Source organism: Oreochromis aureus, linkage group 16, assembly GCF_013358895.1.
Source record: "Oreochromis aureus strain Israel breed Guangdong linkage group 16, ZZ_aureus, whole genome shotgun sequence".
Classification (NCBI taxonomy): Eukaryota; Metazoa; Chordata; class Actinopteri; order Cichliformes; family Cichlidae; genus Oreochromis; species Oreochromis aureus.
Window position 1 is genome coordinate 21,605,100 of NC_052957.1, and position 20,098 is coordinate 21,625,197.

At 42.6% G+C, this 20,098-nt stretch overlaps 1 protein-coding gene across 1 annotated transcript; it reads right to left on the reverse strand.

Moving 5' to 3' along the window:
* Nucleotides 1-881: 881 nt before the first annotated feature.
* aff3 (AF4/FMR2 family, member 3) lies at nucleotides 882-19,803 on the reverse strand. The gene is made up of 19 exons (XM_031734465.2): nucleotides 19,522-19,803; nucleotides 17,618-17,662; nucleotides 14,315-14,392; nucleotides 13,205-13,238; nucleotides 13,038-13,095; nucleotides 10,804-10,855; nucleotides 10,529-10,563; nucleotides 10,192-10,381; nucleotides 6,157-8,133; nucleotides 5,892-6,010; nucleotides 5,613-5,778; nucleotides 5,425-5,528; nucleotides 4,845-4,908; nucleotides 2,403-2,539; nucleotides 2,249-2,320; nucleotides 2,052-2,145; nucleotides 1,911-1,960; nucleotides 1,598-1,803; nucleotides 882-1,483 (listed from the first exon to the last, which is right to left on the reverse strand). The coding sequence occupies exons 1-19, from the start codon at nucleotides 19,591-19,593 to the stop codon at nucleotides 1,362-1,364; spliced, it is 3,675 nt and encodes a 1,224-aa protein (XP_031590325.2). The 5' UTR covers nucleotides 19,594-19,803; the 3' UTR covers nucleotides 882-1,361.
* Nucleotides 19,804-20,098: the final 295 nt, after the last annotated feature.

Here is a 20,098-nt window from a genome sequence, read left to right on the forward strand (position 1 = left end):
GATGGAGAGTGTAACTTGGTGACTAATGAGGCTGACTTTCACTCAGTGTGAGTGTTTGTGTTTATGACTCATGTTTTGGGGAACATAAATCTGTTTACAGTCACATTGTGTGGACCTTCCTCTCTTGTGTGCAAATCATTGAACTATGACTGTGTGTGCGTGCATGAGTGTCTGTAATGGAAAAAAAGCCCAGAAAAGATCCTCCTCCAAATCATCAAAGGAACCTGTCAGCAAAGGTATAATCAGTATAATGAACTAGGTTTCCTAATGAGAAACATTCATAAGAAAGTGTGTCCATCTGAGCAGTCCTTATTCACAAGTAAGGTCAAAAATATGCAAAGTAGCTTTCTATAAACGTACACCTGCACTCATTTAAAGGTTCATTAAGTACACTGAAACACATGCAACACATATTGCCTCTGATTAGCCACCCACATCTTTTCTCTCAAGTAATCTCACCATTGGGGTAGAGCAGGCTGTCTATTAATCAGAAGGTCAGTAGTTCAATTCCCAGCTACTCCAGTCTTCTTGGGGATGATATTGAAACCTAGTGCATCCACTGGAGTGTGCAAATGTTAGACAGGGTGTGCTTAGGTGTAGAAAAAAGCACTTGTAAGAATTTGTGTGTGACTGGGAGAATGAGGCTTCTAGTAAAATGCATTTTGAGTGCTCCGAGTAGAAAAGCACTATATACAGCCATCATCCAGTGGTTTCTGATGGGTTTCACATGCTGATTATTAGAAGAAATATTCCTCATTGAGGGAAAAGATGATCATCCTGTATGTATTTCCATGTAACCCTTAACCAGACCCAATTTGTAAACCGACAGAGGGACGTCTTCACTACAAAGTTTCTTTATGTAACTCCACACTCAAAAATAAAAAGGGACAAACATTTTATTCTCTTGCAAGTTTTCCTCTTTTTTCTAAAAACAAACCATCCATCAAATATTGCACAGTAAAAACAATGTGAAAAAAGTACATCATTACAACCCTCATTAGCAAAAGATGCAAACAAGTTCTCTAGTTGTAGGTCTTTTTTTTTTTTTTTTTAAAGGATATTCTCCTGCTTTGGCCCCTTTGAGAAAAAGTCCGCTAGATTAACGATTACGTCCAAAGTATGAAAAAGGCTTTCCGGGTGAATTTGAACATACATGTGAATCCTTCAAGGTCCGAGGGACATTTGGCAAATGGTTAAGAGGCTCATTTAATGTGCACACAGTAAGGAAGTGTATGCACCAAAACATACTGTGGGTGTTATTAGGCTCTGTGGGGGTTCATCCATCTCAGTGCTCTCCAGAGTTTTACCTCCTCTACCGTCAATGAGATCCAGTGGGCAGGTTATAGTGAATCCTTTCTAAGTTAGTTGAGTTTGGCACTAATGCGTATCCACTGAAGGGCCTGCCTGGTGTACTGGACAGCGTGAGCGATGCTACTGTGAAGAGTCAATGGCCCAGACAAAGTATTCAAGTAGTTGAAGAACTCTGATGAGGAAGAAAAAAAGATATTGGTCTTAAAACATCTGAAAACTAAAATGCATTTAACATATTTTCATGGTAATCTCTCCCTTTTTTATTTCCCCTTTAAATCACCACTACCTTTATTCTCCTTTGCAAGGTTGTCTGCCACCTCCCAGTACTCATAGCTGTACAGCACACTGTTGGTAATGTTCAGGTGAGTTGCTGCCATCTGGTGGATACGGTGGGGAATGCTTATGAGGGAGGCAGAGCTGCTGCCCTCGTGGGAAACCCGTGCGAGGTGTTTGGCATTAGGTGAGAGTGAAGAGGGGGGTCCTCCTGTACCCCTAAGAGTGAAAACACACACAACAGAGTGATGGGCAACCAGCGGTGGTTTCAGTGGATTAAATGGGCTAAACAAAAAGCCTATCATTCAAAGTTATCATCCACCTACTTCCCAGAGTCACTCCAGCCGGGTGGGGTAGTAGGCACTTTAGGAGAGCTCTGTAACAACATGCAAACAAGGCTTATTGACGTGTCATCCACACATAAATGTTGACTTGTTTTCAAGTAAATGACTTGTTTTTAGATGTACCTTAAAGTAATCCAGCAGCACTTTGGAGTATTTCAGCGCGTGATCCTTCTTCAAGCGAAACATCTGCCAGTAAAGGAGGGCCAGGCATCGGAAACTGTGGACAGGAGTCGGACATGGCACAAAATCATCCTCAAAGTGCACGTCCTTCAGTATGATGATAGATGTGGCTTAAACAGATGAGATGATGACATACGTACCACAGAACCGCCAGCTGTTTGTCTTCCTGTCTCGCCCCGGGGCCAGAGTGGCTCTTCAGCTTCATTGCGTACCTTAAGAAACAGCAATTCGTGTTTATGCACATATCCAAATCCAAATGACTTGTGACCGCTTTAGCATCGAAATGTCATTCACCTAATGAGCTCCACTGTTTCCGAATACATGGTATAAGGAGACTTTGCTTCGAGTGGCCCTTCCTCCATTGCCTTCCCACATTCCATGAACGAGAGAGCAGCATCAACATAGTTCACAGCCTTCCCCAGCTTGTCGACCTGGAAAGAAATAATCAAAAGAGGCAAAATATTATTTTATTTGTTACTTTTTTGTTGGGCATTTCAGTGGTACACATTTAGCACTACGACCTCACAGCAAAAAGGTTCTGGATTTGACTCCAGCAGCTTGGTTCCTCCCACAGTTGGAAAGGCAAAAGAAGCCAAAGATAAAAACGTTAGGTTATTTAGTGATTCTAAACTGGCTGTAGGTATGGCTGGCACCCCAGTCGCCCTGATATAAACCAATTTGTACCAGCAGATGGTGTCAGTGTAATCGTTATTGTAAGGGTATGTTTCAATGTGCTGTAAATGCTTCATTTCAGATGGTTCTTGTAATTCCTGGAGTGGCCACTTAAAAAAAAATGAGTCAGTCCACAAAGACTAAAATGTCTAACTTTATAGGCATATTTACACTATGGCACTTAAAGCCTGGCACAAAAAAAGTTTTGCTCTCTAATTTGTTAAGGGATGATCAGCTGCTCCTGAGGTTTCTAAACAAGAAAAAGAAGAAACTGAGAGTCTGTGTTCATTCAATTCCCACGAAAAAGAGGCAGCATGGAGAATTTCAGGAGTTGAAGCTGTATTGCGGCCGCTTTCGTGCATATTTCAGGATGGATTGTGGGATCCTGCCCCACTGACAGGATTGTCAGTGGGGCAGTTTGAGGTCATGTTGGCAGAGTTGGGAACACATCTTAGGAGGGAGAGAAATCATTTCAGAGAGCCGACTGACCCAGAGCAGCATCTAGCTGCGTGTCTGAGGTAAAATTGTATTATGTTACTATTTGTATATTCAGTACTGGTGCACGTTTTAAACTATGAGCGCACTTATTGCCGAAGGCAGTGGTCTGATTGGTTGGAAAAATCTGAAACTCAAGCTCAGTTTGAAAAAACAAATTAATCCATTACACAGCCATTGTGAAGCCTGCATTAAGAATAGATTTTTTTTATTTTTACTTCTATTATCCGACAAATAACAAATAATAATGTCGAATAGTTTTGCGATGTTTCACTGAGTGAAATTTTGTATTGTGTATTTTATTTATATGTAACACTGATTTTGCAGTGCACCCATAAAGATTATGGGTGGTGCATCCAAACCAAGCCTGTTAACATTAGATGATAAATTAGCATTTATCAGCATCTAAATATGGTCCCTTTGTTAACCATGGTCTTCCATATTCATAATCCAGATGGGTGATGTCACAGTAGCTATGTCCATCTTTTAAATACAGTCTGTGATTTCTGAGACACTGAAAGCGAGGAGCTACATCACAGTCCAGTAATGGTAAATGGCCTGTATTTGTATAGTGCTTTACTTAGTCCCTAAGGACCCCAAAGCACTTTACACTACATTCAGTCATCCACACACACGTTGGCTACATTGTACATTGTTGGCTACATTGACTACATTGTAGCCAACAGCTTGGCTACATTGGCTACAATGTAGCTTGGCTGGTGATGGCAAGCTACATTGTAGCCACAGCCACCCTGGGGCGCACTGACAGAGGCGAGGCTGCCGAACACTGGCGCCACCGGGCCCTCTGACCACCACCAGTAGTCTCGGTGTCTTGCCCAAGGACACAACGACCGAGACTGTCCGAGCCGGGGCTCGAACCGCCAACCTTCCGATTGCAAGACTAACTGCCAACTCTTGAGCCACGATCGCCCCATGCATAATGCATAAAGAAGGATTATTTTGAACTGTGAATCATGCAAAGCTACACAGAGACAAAGAATAAAAACATGGAGCTGGAAATAAGCAAGCTAAGCACATTTAAAGAGGCGCATGGAAAGCAGCAGATAGTCACTGGTTTACATAAAAAGACTGAACAGGCGAAAGCAGCAATTAGTCTCAGACATGGACACAGACAGCTGAAGACACCACTGCCAAGAAGTAACTCCTGTTATGTTTATTTGAAGTTTGCTCGAATGGCGCATGCATAGCTGGTGCATTGTAATGCAAAGTCTCAGCAGATGTGGTCACAAACATGACATCAGAGCTTTGCAGTCACCATCTGACCCCAGCGGACCATGTAAATTGTATTTTAAAACCTTTTAAAGATTTTGCGCTACAGATTTCTGATTTTCCTTAAAAATTTAAACTATCACAGGCTTTAGGTTACTTGAGACATACCTTCTGGGTGACAGAAGCACAACAGCATATATACACACAGAGCACTGCATGCTTAATGAACACAGATTTAAAAAAATAAATAAATAAAGCTCCAAACTTCTTCCACGTTATCTGCAATAACTATAATTTCAATATCAACAATTTCTATTTAATCAAAGATCAAAGACTCACCATGGCATCGGCACGGTGCTTCATCCTTTTGGCTTCATGTAAGTAGTACTCAGCATGGTGAGGACTGAAAAAAAAGATAAACACACAATAACGTTGATTACAGACTGTAAAGACTATTTTATGACATCATGTAGAGTATATTGGGTGATATATGGAAAAATGTAATGATCTCAAAATTAAAGTACTGAATGTTGGAGATGTTTTTCAATTAAAAAGTATGTTAGCAAAGCAAACTAAATGTAGTTTGAATATTCAGCATTTACACTTGGGTAAATCAAATGACCGTATCTACTGTGAAACATTTTTGTGTTTATCGCAAAGGTCTAGAATAGTTCAAAATTTTAAAAGACGTGAACAAAATGTAATCAAGTGACCCTTGACAACTTCATTATGATCTAATTACACATTGTCTGAAATGCAGTCTGGGTTAATTATAGTGATTTTTTGTAATCTTATTACAAAATCCTGTTTACATATCATCACTGAGATTACATAGACTGTCATTCTGTGTGTTTATATGTCAGAAAGGCAGCGTGGGCTGTGCAGGAATGGACTGTGTGGACTACGCGGGATTGCTCACGTTTCGTGGTTTGGCACATTCCCCATGTGTGCTGCAGTGCTCCAGGACTCAGGTGGTGGCTGGGGCTGCTTCGACACTTTCACACACTCCACTTCCATCTTGGGCTGAGTGCACGAAAGGAGACGGGATGAGCAAAAATGGTTGGAATAAGTGGAGTTGGCGTTATTTAGAGTAGCTGTTTATGCTACCTTTATCGCAGAATCTCTGTTCTTGTCCTTGTTCTTGTGGGTGTGATGCTGCTCTGCAGCTTTTGTTTTGGAGTTAGACTTGGGGAGCTCAGGGCTCTGGGGCCGGGGAGACAAGGGAGACAGTGGAGACAGCGGCCTCTTACTGTCCAAATCATCCTCCACACACCTGATTGATAAAAATACCACATAATATGGGATTAAATTGCATCGGTGCAACTGGGTGTGCATGCAACTTGGCTCTATGTGCAAACTGAAGTGTATCGTCATGGTTTTTCTTACCCACTGTCCACGGTATCAGTCGTTACGGTCTCAGCTGTGAAAGATGACGACTCTGTGTGCCCTGAGGTTTTGTCTGCATAACTCCTCTTGTTTTCTCTGTGTGGCACACCATTCTCCAGCTGGTCACACACAAACACACATGTGCATCATGAGATCATACAAAAGTATTCAAATTACATTTTTCCTACAGAACACAATGATTTATTCTAATTTCTGTGGACATGCACGTCACATTCGGCAAAGAATGAAAGGAAACACTGTCTACCTTGCGCTTTCTTGTGCTGTCTTTAGTCGGTGTCTCAGGAACGTGCAGGTGTTTCATAGCCTCACTTTGCTTGTCCTTGGCTGATAAAGATGAGGAGGAAGAGGAGGTTTTTTTAGGAGTGGATTGAGTAGCAGTGTCTGGGACCCTCTTGAGAAGACAGAGGTCTATGTGCACCACCAGATTTCGGAGCCCTCGCTGGGAGGGGGGTGCAGCCTTGTCCCCTCGCCCAAAGGGGACGAGGGTGTAGAGTTTTTGCTTCCCCGCAGTTTGCTGGTCCTCACTCGGGTTACCTGAGCTGGGTCGTCTGTGCTGCACCACCTTAGGCCGGCTGGCGTCAGGCCTTCCTGGGCCCTGTTGCCCTGTCTTGGCGAGTTTCCTCTGAGAGGTGGAGTCTGCTGGAACTTTGGTAATCGGAGCTTGAAATTCAGATTCAGAATCTGAACTTGATGAGGACGAAGAAGAGGATGAGGAGGATGTTCTCTGAGGAGTTGGGGACCGTGAAGACGAAGGAGGCGATGGGTCTGGCTGGAACTGTCTCTCCTCCTCACTTCTTCCCCGCTTTTTTGTCCCCCCTTGCTGATGTGAGTGGTTGGTAGGGACTTTCTGTTTGGCCTCCCATTTATGTCGCTGTTGTTGCTCCTCCCTTTTCCTCCGACTTTCCTCTCTTGCCGTCTCCTCTCTCCTCCTGACCTGTTCTGTCACTCCTTCCTCCTCTTCCCCCTCCTCTTCTTCAGCCGAACTCTGGATCCAGGACCGTCTCAATAGCTGCTCCTCCGCCAGCCTCCTGTCTTCCTTTTGCTCCCGTTTCCCTTGCTGTTTTTCCTTTTGTCTATCTTCCTTTCGCTCGTGTTTTCTCCCCTCTCCTGTGGTCAGATGATCTCTTCTGCGTTCCACGTCCTGTTCCTTAGTTTGGGGTTTTTTCGGTGTTGTTTTCGCGTGATTAACATTCACAGTGGTGGGGGCAGTGGCCTCCCAAGACTTGGACCTGTGTTTCTTGAGGCCAGGGATGGACTGAGAGTTTGGCCCACAACCAGAATTACTAGCAGCTCTGGAGGTAGATTGAGGATTATGACTAGGATTGATTTCACGACCAGTAGGGACTAAATGCTTTGCTCTTGTGGGGCTTTGTTGAGAATTTGGTTGAAATGGAGGTCGGGGCTTGTGACTGGACCTGCTTCCCTGGATTTGCTCAAACTGTGATGTGTTTCTAGTTTGGGACGCATCAGCCAGCTGTTTAGAGTTTGGATAAAAGTTAGGCTTGGGTCTAGATTTGTGGCTTTGATTCTGACTAGAGTTTAAAACGACAGAAGCCTTTGATTTAGTCTGGCTTTGGCCTTGGTCCTGTGGTGGTCGAGTCTTGGGCCTGTGTTTGTGAGGTGGCTGAAGATGAGTATTACTCGTGGACTTGATATTTGTATTAGTGTCAGGCACCGGGGCGATCCATGGCCTAATTTTTATCCTGTGGGAATTGGTTGATTGACTAGGTTGAGGTTGGTTCTGACTCTGAAACTCAGGGTAGTGACAAACCCTGGAAGGAGCAGGTATACTGGGACTCGGGCTTCTTGGAGGATCTCTAGCTATAGGGCTAGGACTACGGCTGTCTCTTATTGTCCCACATGGACTCGGGCAAATACTTAGAACTGGACTTGGAATTGGGCTGTGCCTTGGACTAGGGCTGGGACTTTGACAGGTGCTGGTAAATGGGCTCGGACTAGGACAGTAGCTGTAACCAGGACTTGGAAGGGGGCTGTTGTTGTTGCTGTAACTGAACTGTGGGCTGGGAATAGGGCTTTGGCTAGGGCTGTATTCCTGATTGCTGTCAAATGACCTTGCTGGGGATGGGGCTTGGTGGGTGTGGGGAGAGTGCAGGCGTCCTGGAATAGTCTGGGAGGGATTTTGCTCAGTGCTGGCACATTTTTTCCGCGACTTCTTCAGCCATTTATCTAACTGCCACTGGGCAGCAGGGGGGTGATCAGGCTTAAGAAAACACAGAAACAGAGAGAGATAAAAAGACAAATTAATCATAAAATATTGATGACAGTCGGGGATTGTGGGGATTTAAACATACAGAAATAGGCTGGAACAATATGATAAAAATGCTATTATGCAGCTATATCCACTGTAGATCTGAATTATTATTACTGACATAGCCATATGCACACAGCATTTTATCACTGCCACTGGCTGAAAAGCAGCTAATTCTATTTTACATACTTTTTTCAACTACTTCCATCATTAAAAGGCAATGCTGGCTAAAGAGGTCCTTAAAAGTTGTCGTCAACCTATTCTTATTTACATCAACCTGAACTGAATGTGTCTATTAAGCAACCAAAAAAGGATATAAAAAAGTGAGTGAATAATTCAATCATAAAAAAATAATTTTATAGAACAGAGTGTGGAAAGATTTCAGTAGTTTGAGGAAAGAAACAGCTCGATGCTAAAGCAGTGGAGACTTGCCAGATTGCAGGGGCTTCTAATAAAGCAAGAGGTTAGGACTTAATTATGCAGTAAGTCTTTTGCAGGCTACACGTGCATTCGAAAGGTCAAACCTTAAATCATGAAATACTACTAAAATAAAATACAAGATACTACACTACTACTATAAGTAGGAGAGTAATTAAACCTCCCGACCTATTTTACATCATTATGGGCTAATTTTGTGATAATCCAGAGCGAACAGACGATTCTGGATCACTTAATCTTACATTCAACCATCGTAAGGAATGATACAAGCCTCAGCCAAATGTGTATATATCACACTATCTGCACACTCTAATAGAAACATGTAAAACTATAATACATTCACAGCACATGAGAAAATACCTCACCGTCTCAGCTGTTGTGAAACTATTTAAAGTCCAAATGACAAATCTGGATTATGACTCATAAATAAATTCCAACATTAGAACCTTTCAACAGCATACTTTCCAACGCATGCTCAGTGGACTCGCACTGAGGTTACAGTAGCTCAACCCCTCATCCACTTATACCAAATGACTCACTTAATGTTTGCTCAACAACTGGCTTGCTAACCGTAAGAATCAGAAGGAAAGTAGGAGTTTTTTACTCACGTAAAACAACAACAACAAAGAGTTTACTCACAGCTGGAGCGCAAACGTCTCTCTCTCTTACGTGCTCACTTCTTTTCTGTCTTCGCTGACCAGGAGCTAAATTAAACCTCCACTCCTCAAGCCAAACAGTGACCCCCCTGCCCTCCTACCCTCATCCCTCGCTCCCTTTCCAGAGAAGACACTGCATCTCTTGTGCCCTCTTGACTGCCTCCCCTCCTTCTTTTCTGTCCCTCCCTTTTTTTTCCTCACTACCTGGAACTCTGGATTTGCTGCTTCCACAACTCCAACCCCCCATCTGTTCCTTGGGAGACACTCAAATACTTGACGTAAATGAAAAACACATGGTTTACACCCCCCCTCCCTCCCCACAAACACACTCCCTTCCTCTATATAGGGGCCCAATGTCGTGCATGTTCAGTAATACAGTCTATGCTATGTCATACAGGGCCTTCCATTCATAAAAGAGAAGCTGGTTTCTCCTTCATTGCCCACACAACACACATCTACAATGCCCCCCACCTCCAACAGCCCATACCCTGGCCTACACCCTATCTGTATTTATTTGAGATAATAACAAACAAGCAGTCCATGTTATTTTTTGCTGTAATATACATTTTTTGAAAAAAGGTCTAGTTGTAGCTGTCAACCTGAATTCAGGTTTTGATGACTTCCACATCCCGAGGGCTTCTCTCTTTAAGAGTCACACTTTTAAAATGACACCTACGCACTATTTCTCCAAGCTACCTCTGCCCCTCAACCCCCAAGTCCTCTTCCTCTTCCACTTGCATGCATTCCTCATTGCTCTGTCCCTCTCCACACCTGCTGTCAACTGCCTTAAAGCCCACAACTCCCTGCAGAGAAATCACCCTCAGGCTCATAAACAGAGAAGGAGAGAAACAAGTGAGACATGGGCAGAGAAGACGGAGAACGCAGACGGGGAGGCTGTGGCTTCAGCATTTGGTACCTCCTTGTTGTTGCACAGTGGCTGCATGTTGGCAGGCGACTCGGGATCAGGGTGAACTTCTGGACTCCGGCTGGGGCTCCGGGAATGAAAGCTACTGCTGCCTGACTCATTGGTGGAGTCTGAGCCTGAGGAGTCTGAGCTGGAATGTCTCACCCGCCTGCCATGTGTGTGCGCTCGCTGTGCTGACAGGCTGTCAGTCAACACACACACAAACATCAGAGAGGGGTCAGAGGGGGTACGCAGGCATATATACTGTTGTTATTCACAATATTTCACTCATATTTACAGGCATACAGAAGAAAAAGGAAAAGGAAGTGAAGGATTTGTAAGCAGGTACCTGTGTCTGTCCCAGGAAGTTGACTCATGAATCACCTGTGGGACACAAAACAAACACAGTAATTTGTTATTATACACATTGACAGAAAAAGTGTCATTCAAGAGGAGAAGCCTGGCACTTTTTCTTTCCCTTTGGCTTTCTCTGTCCTCACACACTCTCCCGCATAGTCTCTCTGCCTCCTCAAGGATTCTCAATATCTTCTAATCATGTCCACCTCAGGCCAAGACTACTGACAAAGAAATGATCAACAATATGGGAAGATGAGTGTTACCTACCGTGGGAGTTTCCTCATCGTCACTGCTCAGCTTCAAGTCATCAGCGAGCATCCTGTAAACCAACAAATACACTTTTAATCGGTCTATCAGACTGGCGCATTTCAAATATTCAGCACTTCAAAACGTTTCTGTTCTTCTTTATTGAAATGATAAGTTTGAACAGCCCACAGCTCTTCAGACATATATTCATTAGTGGAAACTTTACATGAGGGTGCAACCAGGACATGTTTTAAATTACATGACATCCACTCACTTATCTGGATGGTTATCTGCAGCGTTCTCAAATGGGCTCAATTTGACATTATAAGGTAAACACTTCAACGCTGTTTAATGTCTGACATTTGCATTTCCATGAACAGCTCTGTCTATTAATGTCTTCAAAAATTAAGTTTGTGTACAATTCTGGCAAATTTTTAAAAAAAACAAAACAAAAGTATAACATGTATACAAGTACATGTTGCCATGACACTCATAATTGAGCTCAGGTGGATCCTGCTTCCCTTGATCATCTGTCAGATGTTTCTCCAACTTGTATTGGAGTAAATTCAGTTGACTGGACATAATTTGGAAAGACACACGGCGGTCTATATAAGATGCCATCGTTGGCTGTACCTCTCAGAGTATAAACCAAGCCAAGAAGTCTAAGAATTGTCTGCAGACGTGTAAGATTGTATCAAGGAACAGACCTGGGGAATGATACTGAAATATTTCTGCAGCATTAAAAGGTCCCAGTGAGCAAAGAGGCCTCCATCATCCGTAATTGGAAGAAGTTTGGAACCACCAGGAGTCTTCCAAGATCTAGCCACCCTGCCAATCTGAGCGACTGGGGTAGAAGGGTCTTAATAAGAGATGTAACCAAGAACCTGATAGTCACTTTGACAGAGCTCCAGCATTGCTCTGTGGAGAGAGGAGAAGCTTCCACCAATCAGCCCTGTGAGGTAGAGTGGCCACATGGAAGACACTCCTCAGTGAAATCACATGACAGCCCAACTGGAGTTTGCCAAAGGACACCATAAAAAGCAAAATTCTCTGGTCTGATCAAAAAAATAAATAAAAATGAACTTTTGGCATGAATGCCATCATTACCTGACCAGAATATCATCCCTAAAGTGGTGGCAGTATCATGCTGTGGGGATGTTTTTCAAAAGGACTGAATCGGGACACTAATCAGGGTATAGAGACATTCTTGATGATAGCCGGCTCCTGAGCGCTTTGGACCTGGGGCAATGGTTCATTTTCCAGCAAGACAACAAACCTAAGCGCAAAGACTTTGAGACCACTAGCCTAGTGTTTTTTTACAAAACCAAACAAAAGAAAACCTCCAAAATATTCCTCTGAAAATGGTCAGGTACAAGGAATAAGTAAAAAAAAATCAACCAAAGTCCAAAGAAAAACATTGCAAGACTTTCAAAATTACAAGAAAGTCTGGCTCCTTGGATATAAAATATAAAGAGTTGTTGGGTGGTTTAAGTCTTTTGCACAGTACTTTAAGTTTCTTTTGATTTCAAAATTAAATTTTCAGCATAGTTATTTTTCTCCCCAAAACAAATAAAACTCAGTTTCAAAACCAAATAAATGAAGCACCTTTGGTTCTTAAACTATACAAAGCTAACTCAGATTAACCAATCACTGCTAATCCCTTTACTCAATATTGTCTTCAGTAAAGATGACTAGTTATGTATTGGTTATATTATGTAACTGCACAAGCTTTATTTACATTGCAGAAACATGTTCAAATGTTTAAAAAGAACTTTTTATAAATATTTTAGTAAAGTCAGCACCCCCCCCCCACACACACACACACACACACAAAAAATAAATTCTGTCTTACATAACAAAGGTTGTGAAATTGTATAGTTGGCTTACACCACTCAACATGTGTTTCACGTTAAAAGGAGGATGTAAAAAGTTAACAAACAGCAGCACATCGGTCTCCACTGACAGCTTTCAGGAATGTTCAGTAACCTTTAACCCGACTTGTAGCCTGGAACACCGTTAGCTGATTGACCTGAGATGTCTACATCCCTCGCCCCTCTTTCACTATCACTCGTGTTTTTCCTTGCAGCTGCTGACACAATGAGGTTGATGAATACAGTTTACAGAGGTTGCCGAGACGCACATGTGTATTTGTGATGTGTTTCATCACTCTCTGTGTGTGTGTTTATGTGTGCGCTACAGAAGCAGCTCAAGCTTGAGGAACATCAGAGGGTCGTGTTTCCTTAGGCCACACTTACGATTTGTGGGGGGCCACATGAGGGTGACGGGCCATTCGCAGCTGAACATCCCCTCGGTCTGACAGAGAGAAAGAAACCAGATTACAACACTAATAACAGGGAGCTGCTTGTAAATTATGACAAATGTCAGATATTCAAATTTGACAGAAAAATCGGCAAAAACATACTTTGCCTTTGTTGTGTAGTTGGCTGTTTGGTATCCTTTGGAAAGACAGACAACAAAACAACTGTAAGTAAATCTCACTTTTAATGGTTAAAAATGTGTCGTCCCTATAGATAAACATTGACTCATAATATGCAGGAAAATCACCAGAAGTGATTGAGGTTTGGGTTTTTTTCACACATTTGTTTTTCCTTGTCAACCACAGACGCGCTGATTCAGAAACAGTGAGCGTAATCTCAGTCCTTCAACCTCAAACACAGATGAGAACCAGGAGGTGAAAGTCTGAGCGGTTGAGCAAAATTTTAAAACCTGCACCCAGGAATTTACATCCCAACAACTTCACCTCCAGGTCAGATCGTGCAAACCTCTAGAAAAATAGTAACAAACCTAAGAGCTACATCTACAGGCCTTAGTTAGCATGTTAAATGTTAAAGTTCACGACACTACAAGTAGAAACGGAGAAAGCCTCTTCTCTCTAAAAACAACATGGGCAACACAAGTTACATCTGGAAAAAACCACAAGACGTCTGTAACAGTGTGCTTTGGACAGAGGAGATCTAAGTATTTGGATGTTTGGACATAACACAGAGCGCCACGTTGGAGAAAACCAAACAGCAAATCAGCACAAATATCTCATATCAACTGTCAGCACGGTGGTGGACGGGTGATGATTTGGGCTTGTTTTGCAGCCACACAACATGGACATCTTGCTGTAATTGATTCAACCATGAACTCTGTATACCAAATTATTCTAGAGTCAAACGTGAGGCCATCTGTCCAGCAGCTGAAGTCTGAGTAAAACTGGGTCATGCAACAGGACAAAGATCCCAGCAGCAAATCTACAACAGGTTAGAATCAAGGTCCAGACGTCAACCGGATCAAAATGCTGTGGTGGGACCTTAAGAGAGTTACACATATATGAATGCCTAAACCTCGATGAACTAAACCAATGTTGTCAAGAAGAGTTGACCAAAATCCCTTAACAGCGATGTGAGAGACTGATAATCATACAGAAAACCATTACTTCACAAAGAAAACCCCAAACATGATGTATAAATTAATTAATAAAGTTGAACTTCAGACATTACAGATAAACACAAAGTCACAGACATACCTTAGAGTTGTACAGGATTCGTTGTGCTGGGTCACGCCTCAAGGAGTTCCCAAAGTCCCTCCAGGACTGGGTCATGTCCTGTTTAGCAGAAATGCAGAGTTGGGGTCAAAGGCCAATGGTGAAATGCCACTGTGATGGATGAATCTTCCTGAATACTAAATCAGCAGAACTTTCTTCATTTCTCTACAGTGCCGAGCACCATGTTTAACAGCTGACTCTAATTATGAACACTGTTCCTCCCCACCAGGGGGAGCGTGTCTGGCTGTGAATATGGGTTAGCTTCCCTGTCTAGTGTAAGTTGAGAGATGTGAATTGCACGCTTGAAACATCTGTGATCAGTGTGCAGTGAATTAAAACCCCCGGTTCACCAGAGCTGTCGTTGTACAAAAACAGGTGCATGTAACAGCAGCTCACTTGCTTTGAATGTGAACAAAACGGAACATTTTGGGCTCAAAGTGTGATCTAATAAACTTAGAAACAGACATGATTTGGCAGTTTTCAGGAGGACTGCACCATAGAGCTGTTGCATTTTTCATTCGGCATTTTCAAAGGTATTCAATACGTGAGTCAGAACACACAAAAAAGCTCATCACAACATTTGTTGTGGAAGGAAGCCCTGGGGAGAAGAGCATGAAAAACATCTGAAAGCGAACCGCAACGAGTGCTCATCAGTGCTGAGTGCACTGGTACAATCACCAATTGTAGAACATGCAGTAAATGTAAAAACGTAGCTTTGCTGGAGTGATCTGTTTTAAATATTTCCTCAAAGATCTTAGAATGAAGTAACTAAAAGTATCATCGACCCACCCATCATGAACTGCTACAGGAAACACTGCTTCACTTACAAAGTGCAGGGTCTTCGGTTCACTCTTGTAGCATGCAGTGTTTCAGCTGTTACCACAGATTAAACGTGCTCCCACAGTGACAGTGTGGGGGGTTTGTGCTATTCAGGTTACTAACCGTTCACCTGATAACTCATTTATACAGATAGAGAAATCAGCATTCGCTTTCGATTTCCTGTACACTAAGACTTTCGTACTACTTTTAGATACAGCTTCATATTTGGGGAACTTGTGATGGACATTTTATAAACTTCTCAGACTTAAAGATTACATGCATTACATTTTAAAAAATAAATACTGGTTGACCACAGTTAAAGCAGTTTTAATGGGGATGTCACAGTCTCATAAAATCTGTATATTTCTTGGTTAGTATGACAGATGTCAAGCCAAGAGTCAAGCCTGTCAGTCTGATGAGTACCTGTGCATTATGTTGTTTGTTCTAACTAATAATAGTTTACAGAATAGACTGTGATGGTGTGCGTGTGTGTGCGTGTGCGTGTGTGTGTGTGTGCGTGTGTGTTGCAGCTCGCCCTGAGGTGAAATGTGAAAGTCTGTGGTAAATACACACTATTATACACCTGGACTATTACGAGAATGTGCGCCATTTCTTATTTTTTCTCTCTGCACAGTACTTGAGAGGAAAGCAGGCACACGCAGGAGGCAGTGCATCCACAGAACACCGCCTTTGCTCCAGCTCTGATCATAATCTCTTCTGATTAGATTGCCCGCAGTCAGACTAACCAGAGCTCATAGATGCTAACAAAACGCCTTGATTTTGTACCATTCATTCCCCATTTTAGCTCGATGTGATTCCTCAGATGTGTCACAATGTGGAAGCATGGCAGCTCTGGCTGTAATATATACGTGCATGCAACAATCATTGGGTGAAGAACAAAAGCAGAGGGTTTCTTGGCAGCTGAAGCGGTGAGCATGCTCTGGAAAAGGTCATGTTTTATCAGATCTGATGTCAGGAGATCTGCGTGAGTGTCTGTGTGTTTTTGTGTGTGTGCGGCAGAGAGTTGGTCGAGCTGATCTTAAAGGATTCGGCTAAGATTTGGGTGAATTTGCTGCACTTACTCTGTTTAAGAGTTCAGGTGAGTGAATTATTAGCACTCTTATTATCTGTGCGTTTAATAAAACCCACATACAGTTAGCTTAGCTTGGCATAAAATCAGGAATCCGGGGTAAACAATCTAGCCTGGCACTTTCTAAAGACAAAAAAACAAAAGATAGAGAGAAGACAAAAAATAATAATATATATATACACACATATATATACATTAAATGGCATTTTTTTTCTCTCCCTCTTCTCCTCCTCCCTCTTCCCACCCTCAGCATTAAGCCTTGGAGGGTGTGTATTTCCTCTCTCCGCTCATCCTTTCACTTCATTATCTCTTCTCCTTTAGTCACCAAGGACACAGCACCAGCCCTCACTCCCTTTTCTCCACTAAAAACAACAGTATCTCCCAGGTGGAGTATTATGTGTTGCTATCTTCCTCCCACCTTTCCCCAACAGGTCCTCTGTAACTCTATTCTTCTTCCTTGCCCCGCTCTTCAGTCTACACTAGTGACCGTCCACAGGCTGGCAAATTAGACCAGTGGGCCGCTCGGCACACACTCAGATCTGGTTAATTATGGTCAGAATGATTAGCTGGTATCAGTCAACAGTAAACATTTAGTAACTTTAAATAAAAGAAAAATCTGTGTATGTTTTTGTAATTAAAATGCTTCTTGTTTTTGCACTACGAGGAGTTTCTGTTTAATTTATCATATAACTTCGTAATTGTTAAAGGTGAGAGGTGTGGAAAGCAATTGTAACTGTAGAAAAAAGGTGCACAAGAGAAGAGTTACAGCTACTGGATGGTGATAAGGCAACCAGATGAACTGATACACAAGCACAAACTTCTGCTGTCACCTTGAGGTGCAATAATAACCACAATCTACTACACACTAGTGTCAACCAGATAGCCTCTGATACTGGATTATTAACCATGTTATCATATGTGTCCTATTAAAAAATATCAATAATTATCATCAATGCTACTGTATCCTGAGATCCCAAAGTCAAAGACAAAATGACATCTAAATGTCAGTGTGGATTGTGGAAAAAAGCTGGAGGATATCTTCCACTGTTTCCTGACATTTATGACAGAAGTGTTCAGCAAATGCAGATGAACTGATAATGCATATATGCACAGGCTGCAGCCCACAAATGAGCTGCTGCTGGCATTTCCTCCTCTTAAGCATTAATGTAATTGTAATCAGCCTTCTGAGTCTAAAGACTGACTGAAATGACTCTGCAAAAACATCCAATCAAAATGAAAGTGCTGTAAGAAGTGCAAGACACATTTTGAATATGAGGTGGCAAATTTAATAAGGCAGTTGTTTAAAGTCAACACTGTAATTAGTGCTAATGCTTTAAAAACAAACCGACTGAAATCAAACTTGAGTTATTTCTTACCTCAAATATATCTTTGGCACAGCTGTTGTGTTGGCTTCCTCTTCCCTGAGGAAAAAGAAGGACAGACGTTTGGTAATTGAGGAGAACGTGACTAAGGGTTAGAACTGACAGTTACTCAGAGGGAAAAAAATTTTTTTAAACACTTCAAAGCAGAAGATGCAGGTTTAGTTACCAATTAGACAATGAATAAAGAGCTATTGTTGACTGTGCACACAAATCATATTTGAGCATCTTAGTTTCAGTTAAGTGAGGCGTGGGTGCATTCATTTAAATTTCAAATACTGCACACTTAGGCGCGCTGATTGGCAAACATGGCGATGCACATGCACTCAGCGCACACACAGTAAATGCACGGGCTGGTTCATTTCTCGCTCCGGCCGTTGATCACGAGTTTTACGTTTCAGCCTCCATCACAAGGATGCAAACAGGCTTAAAAAAAAAAAAAAAAAAGAAAAAGGAAAAAAAAATCACCTTCTGCATTCTGCTTCCCGCCTTTTTGCTGCAGCTGCATTCATACCTTAGCGTAGCACTTCACTGTAAACCTGAGAGTCTCACATGCACAGTAACTGTGAGAGTTGGGATGACTCTGAAGCTTCTTGATGACTCATATCTTAGAAATCACAGCTGCAGATAATCAGCCGGATGCTGATTCTTTTGCAAGCAACTTTCTGTTTCCATCCACATTAGGCAACCCCACCGTCTCTCCCTCTCACACACTTACATTTATCCTTTTAAACCCTTGAGCTCACAATTTAAATTCGCACTCACTTGTATGAAAAACCCAGAACCACGCTGCTCAAGCATTAAGACGAAGGATAAATGCTTCACGCTACTTTCACTTCCCCATCTGTGTAACCGTGTGTGTCGTGGGAGTGGGTTTCGTCTTGACTGTGAGTTTTGGTTTTCTTCGTTTGTTTTTTCGTGTCTGCCACAGATGACGGTGCTGCACAAAGTATCAGCAGAAATACTGAGTTCAGATGTTTCGAATCAACCCCGACCTACAGAACAATGATCTGACTCTGTTTCATAATTTGCTTTTAGGCAATTACACATTTAACTTTTCCTTTGCACTTTAGAATTCATTTCAGTGCGCGTGTGTAGAGCAGCAAAAGCATTCATGTGTGTGTGTCTCTGCTCGCATGCATGACTCACTATGGTGTCTGAGTGGCTGAAGTGTAAGCCTGCAGAAGGAAAATAGTGTGTGTGTGAAAAGCTGTCTCATTACTACACCCACAAGACAGTTATGAGGCCTTAGGTCTAAATGAAAAACAAACACAGAAGGATAGTATTTTAGTACCTGTGGCGGTGCACAGGAAAAGGTCTGCCCTGCTACATCAGCTAACACTTAGAGTCACACAGTGCTACTTTACGTGTGCAATGTGTTTAACAAGTTCATGCCTACTAACATCACAGCCTCCAGCTCTGGTGCAATACCCAGATGAGTAAATCCCCTCTGGGCCAAACAAACCACAACCCATCACAATACCTGCAGCAAACAGCATGCAAACCTACAAGGCTCCTAACCACCTGTTACATTCTTAAAGTATCTTCAATTACTGAAGTTATGCTCAATTTCAAGGTATTTTTAGCCTTTTCTATCAGAGCTTTAAACGGAAATTCTACAGATGCTATATATTTTTTTTAAAGGAGTGCAAAAAGCACGATTCTGCCGCAATGAAAATACACAGTGATAAATATTAACTGTATAGCTGATCTAGATGAACCTGTTATTTTTCACATAATATATTCGAACTACTTCAGGAACAAATCTGTGACATTTTAAATGCGAAGACGAAGTCCAGCATTTACATTCATGACATTTATAAAATAAGCGCAGTGACACAAAGCTGTCTACTCCTTCTGTTTTCAAAGTAGGACCTCTTCCCTGCTCTTTGCCCTCTCACCTGAGAATATGCGCATCGGAGCAGAAAGCAAACAATGGAAAGTTTCCCTTTGCCAGCGAGGACAGTAGGCATGGTTCCTGGATAGTCAGTGCTCTCCTCCGGCGTCCATGCCAGCGAGGACTGGCGTTAGCAGATGCGATCCTTCCCTCACTACCATCACCACCATCATCACGCTGGCATCGGTCCCGGCTCGTAGGTCCACCGTGCAGCAGCAGCGGCAGCGGAGTCTCACCGGAGAGGCAGACCGAGGGCGAGGTAGGCGGTCCGGCGACGTCACGGATGACACGCGTAGCTCAAGCCAGAGAGATCACGACTCAGTGGACCTGTGGATGTGCGAAAAGTTTGAAGTGCGTAAATGGGAGATCATAGCCGTCAGCTGTTGAGTGCACCACTGACGACACACTCGATGATGTAGAATTAGAAAACGTTTTGGGACATCCAGTCTAACTAATAGGGTGTAGGTATGAATTGTAGCCTTATTTAACACGCAAGCATCACCGAGTTTCAGTCACTTGGGGCATTGCAGCGAGTACAAAATAACAGCACGACATGATACGGGAAGTTGATAACAGCTAAA

Coding starts and splice junctions, on each gene's coding strand:
- aff3 (XM_031734465.2), bottom strand. CDS start 19,593: ATGCCTACTGTCCTCGCTGGCAAAGGGAAACTTTCCATTGTTTGCTTT. Junction 10,856..13,037: donor CATGTGGCCCCCCACAAATC/GTAAGTGTGGCC, acceptor GTTGGTTTACAG/GATGCTCGCTGATGACTTGA. Junction 1,961..2,051: donor TGCTGCTGGATTACTTTAAG/GTACATCTAAAA, acceptor ATGTTGTTACAG/AGCTCTCCTAAAGTGCCTAC.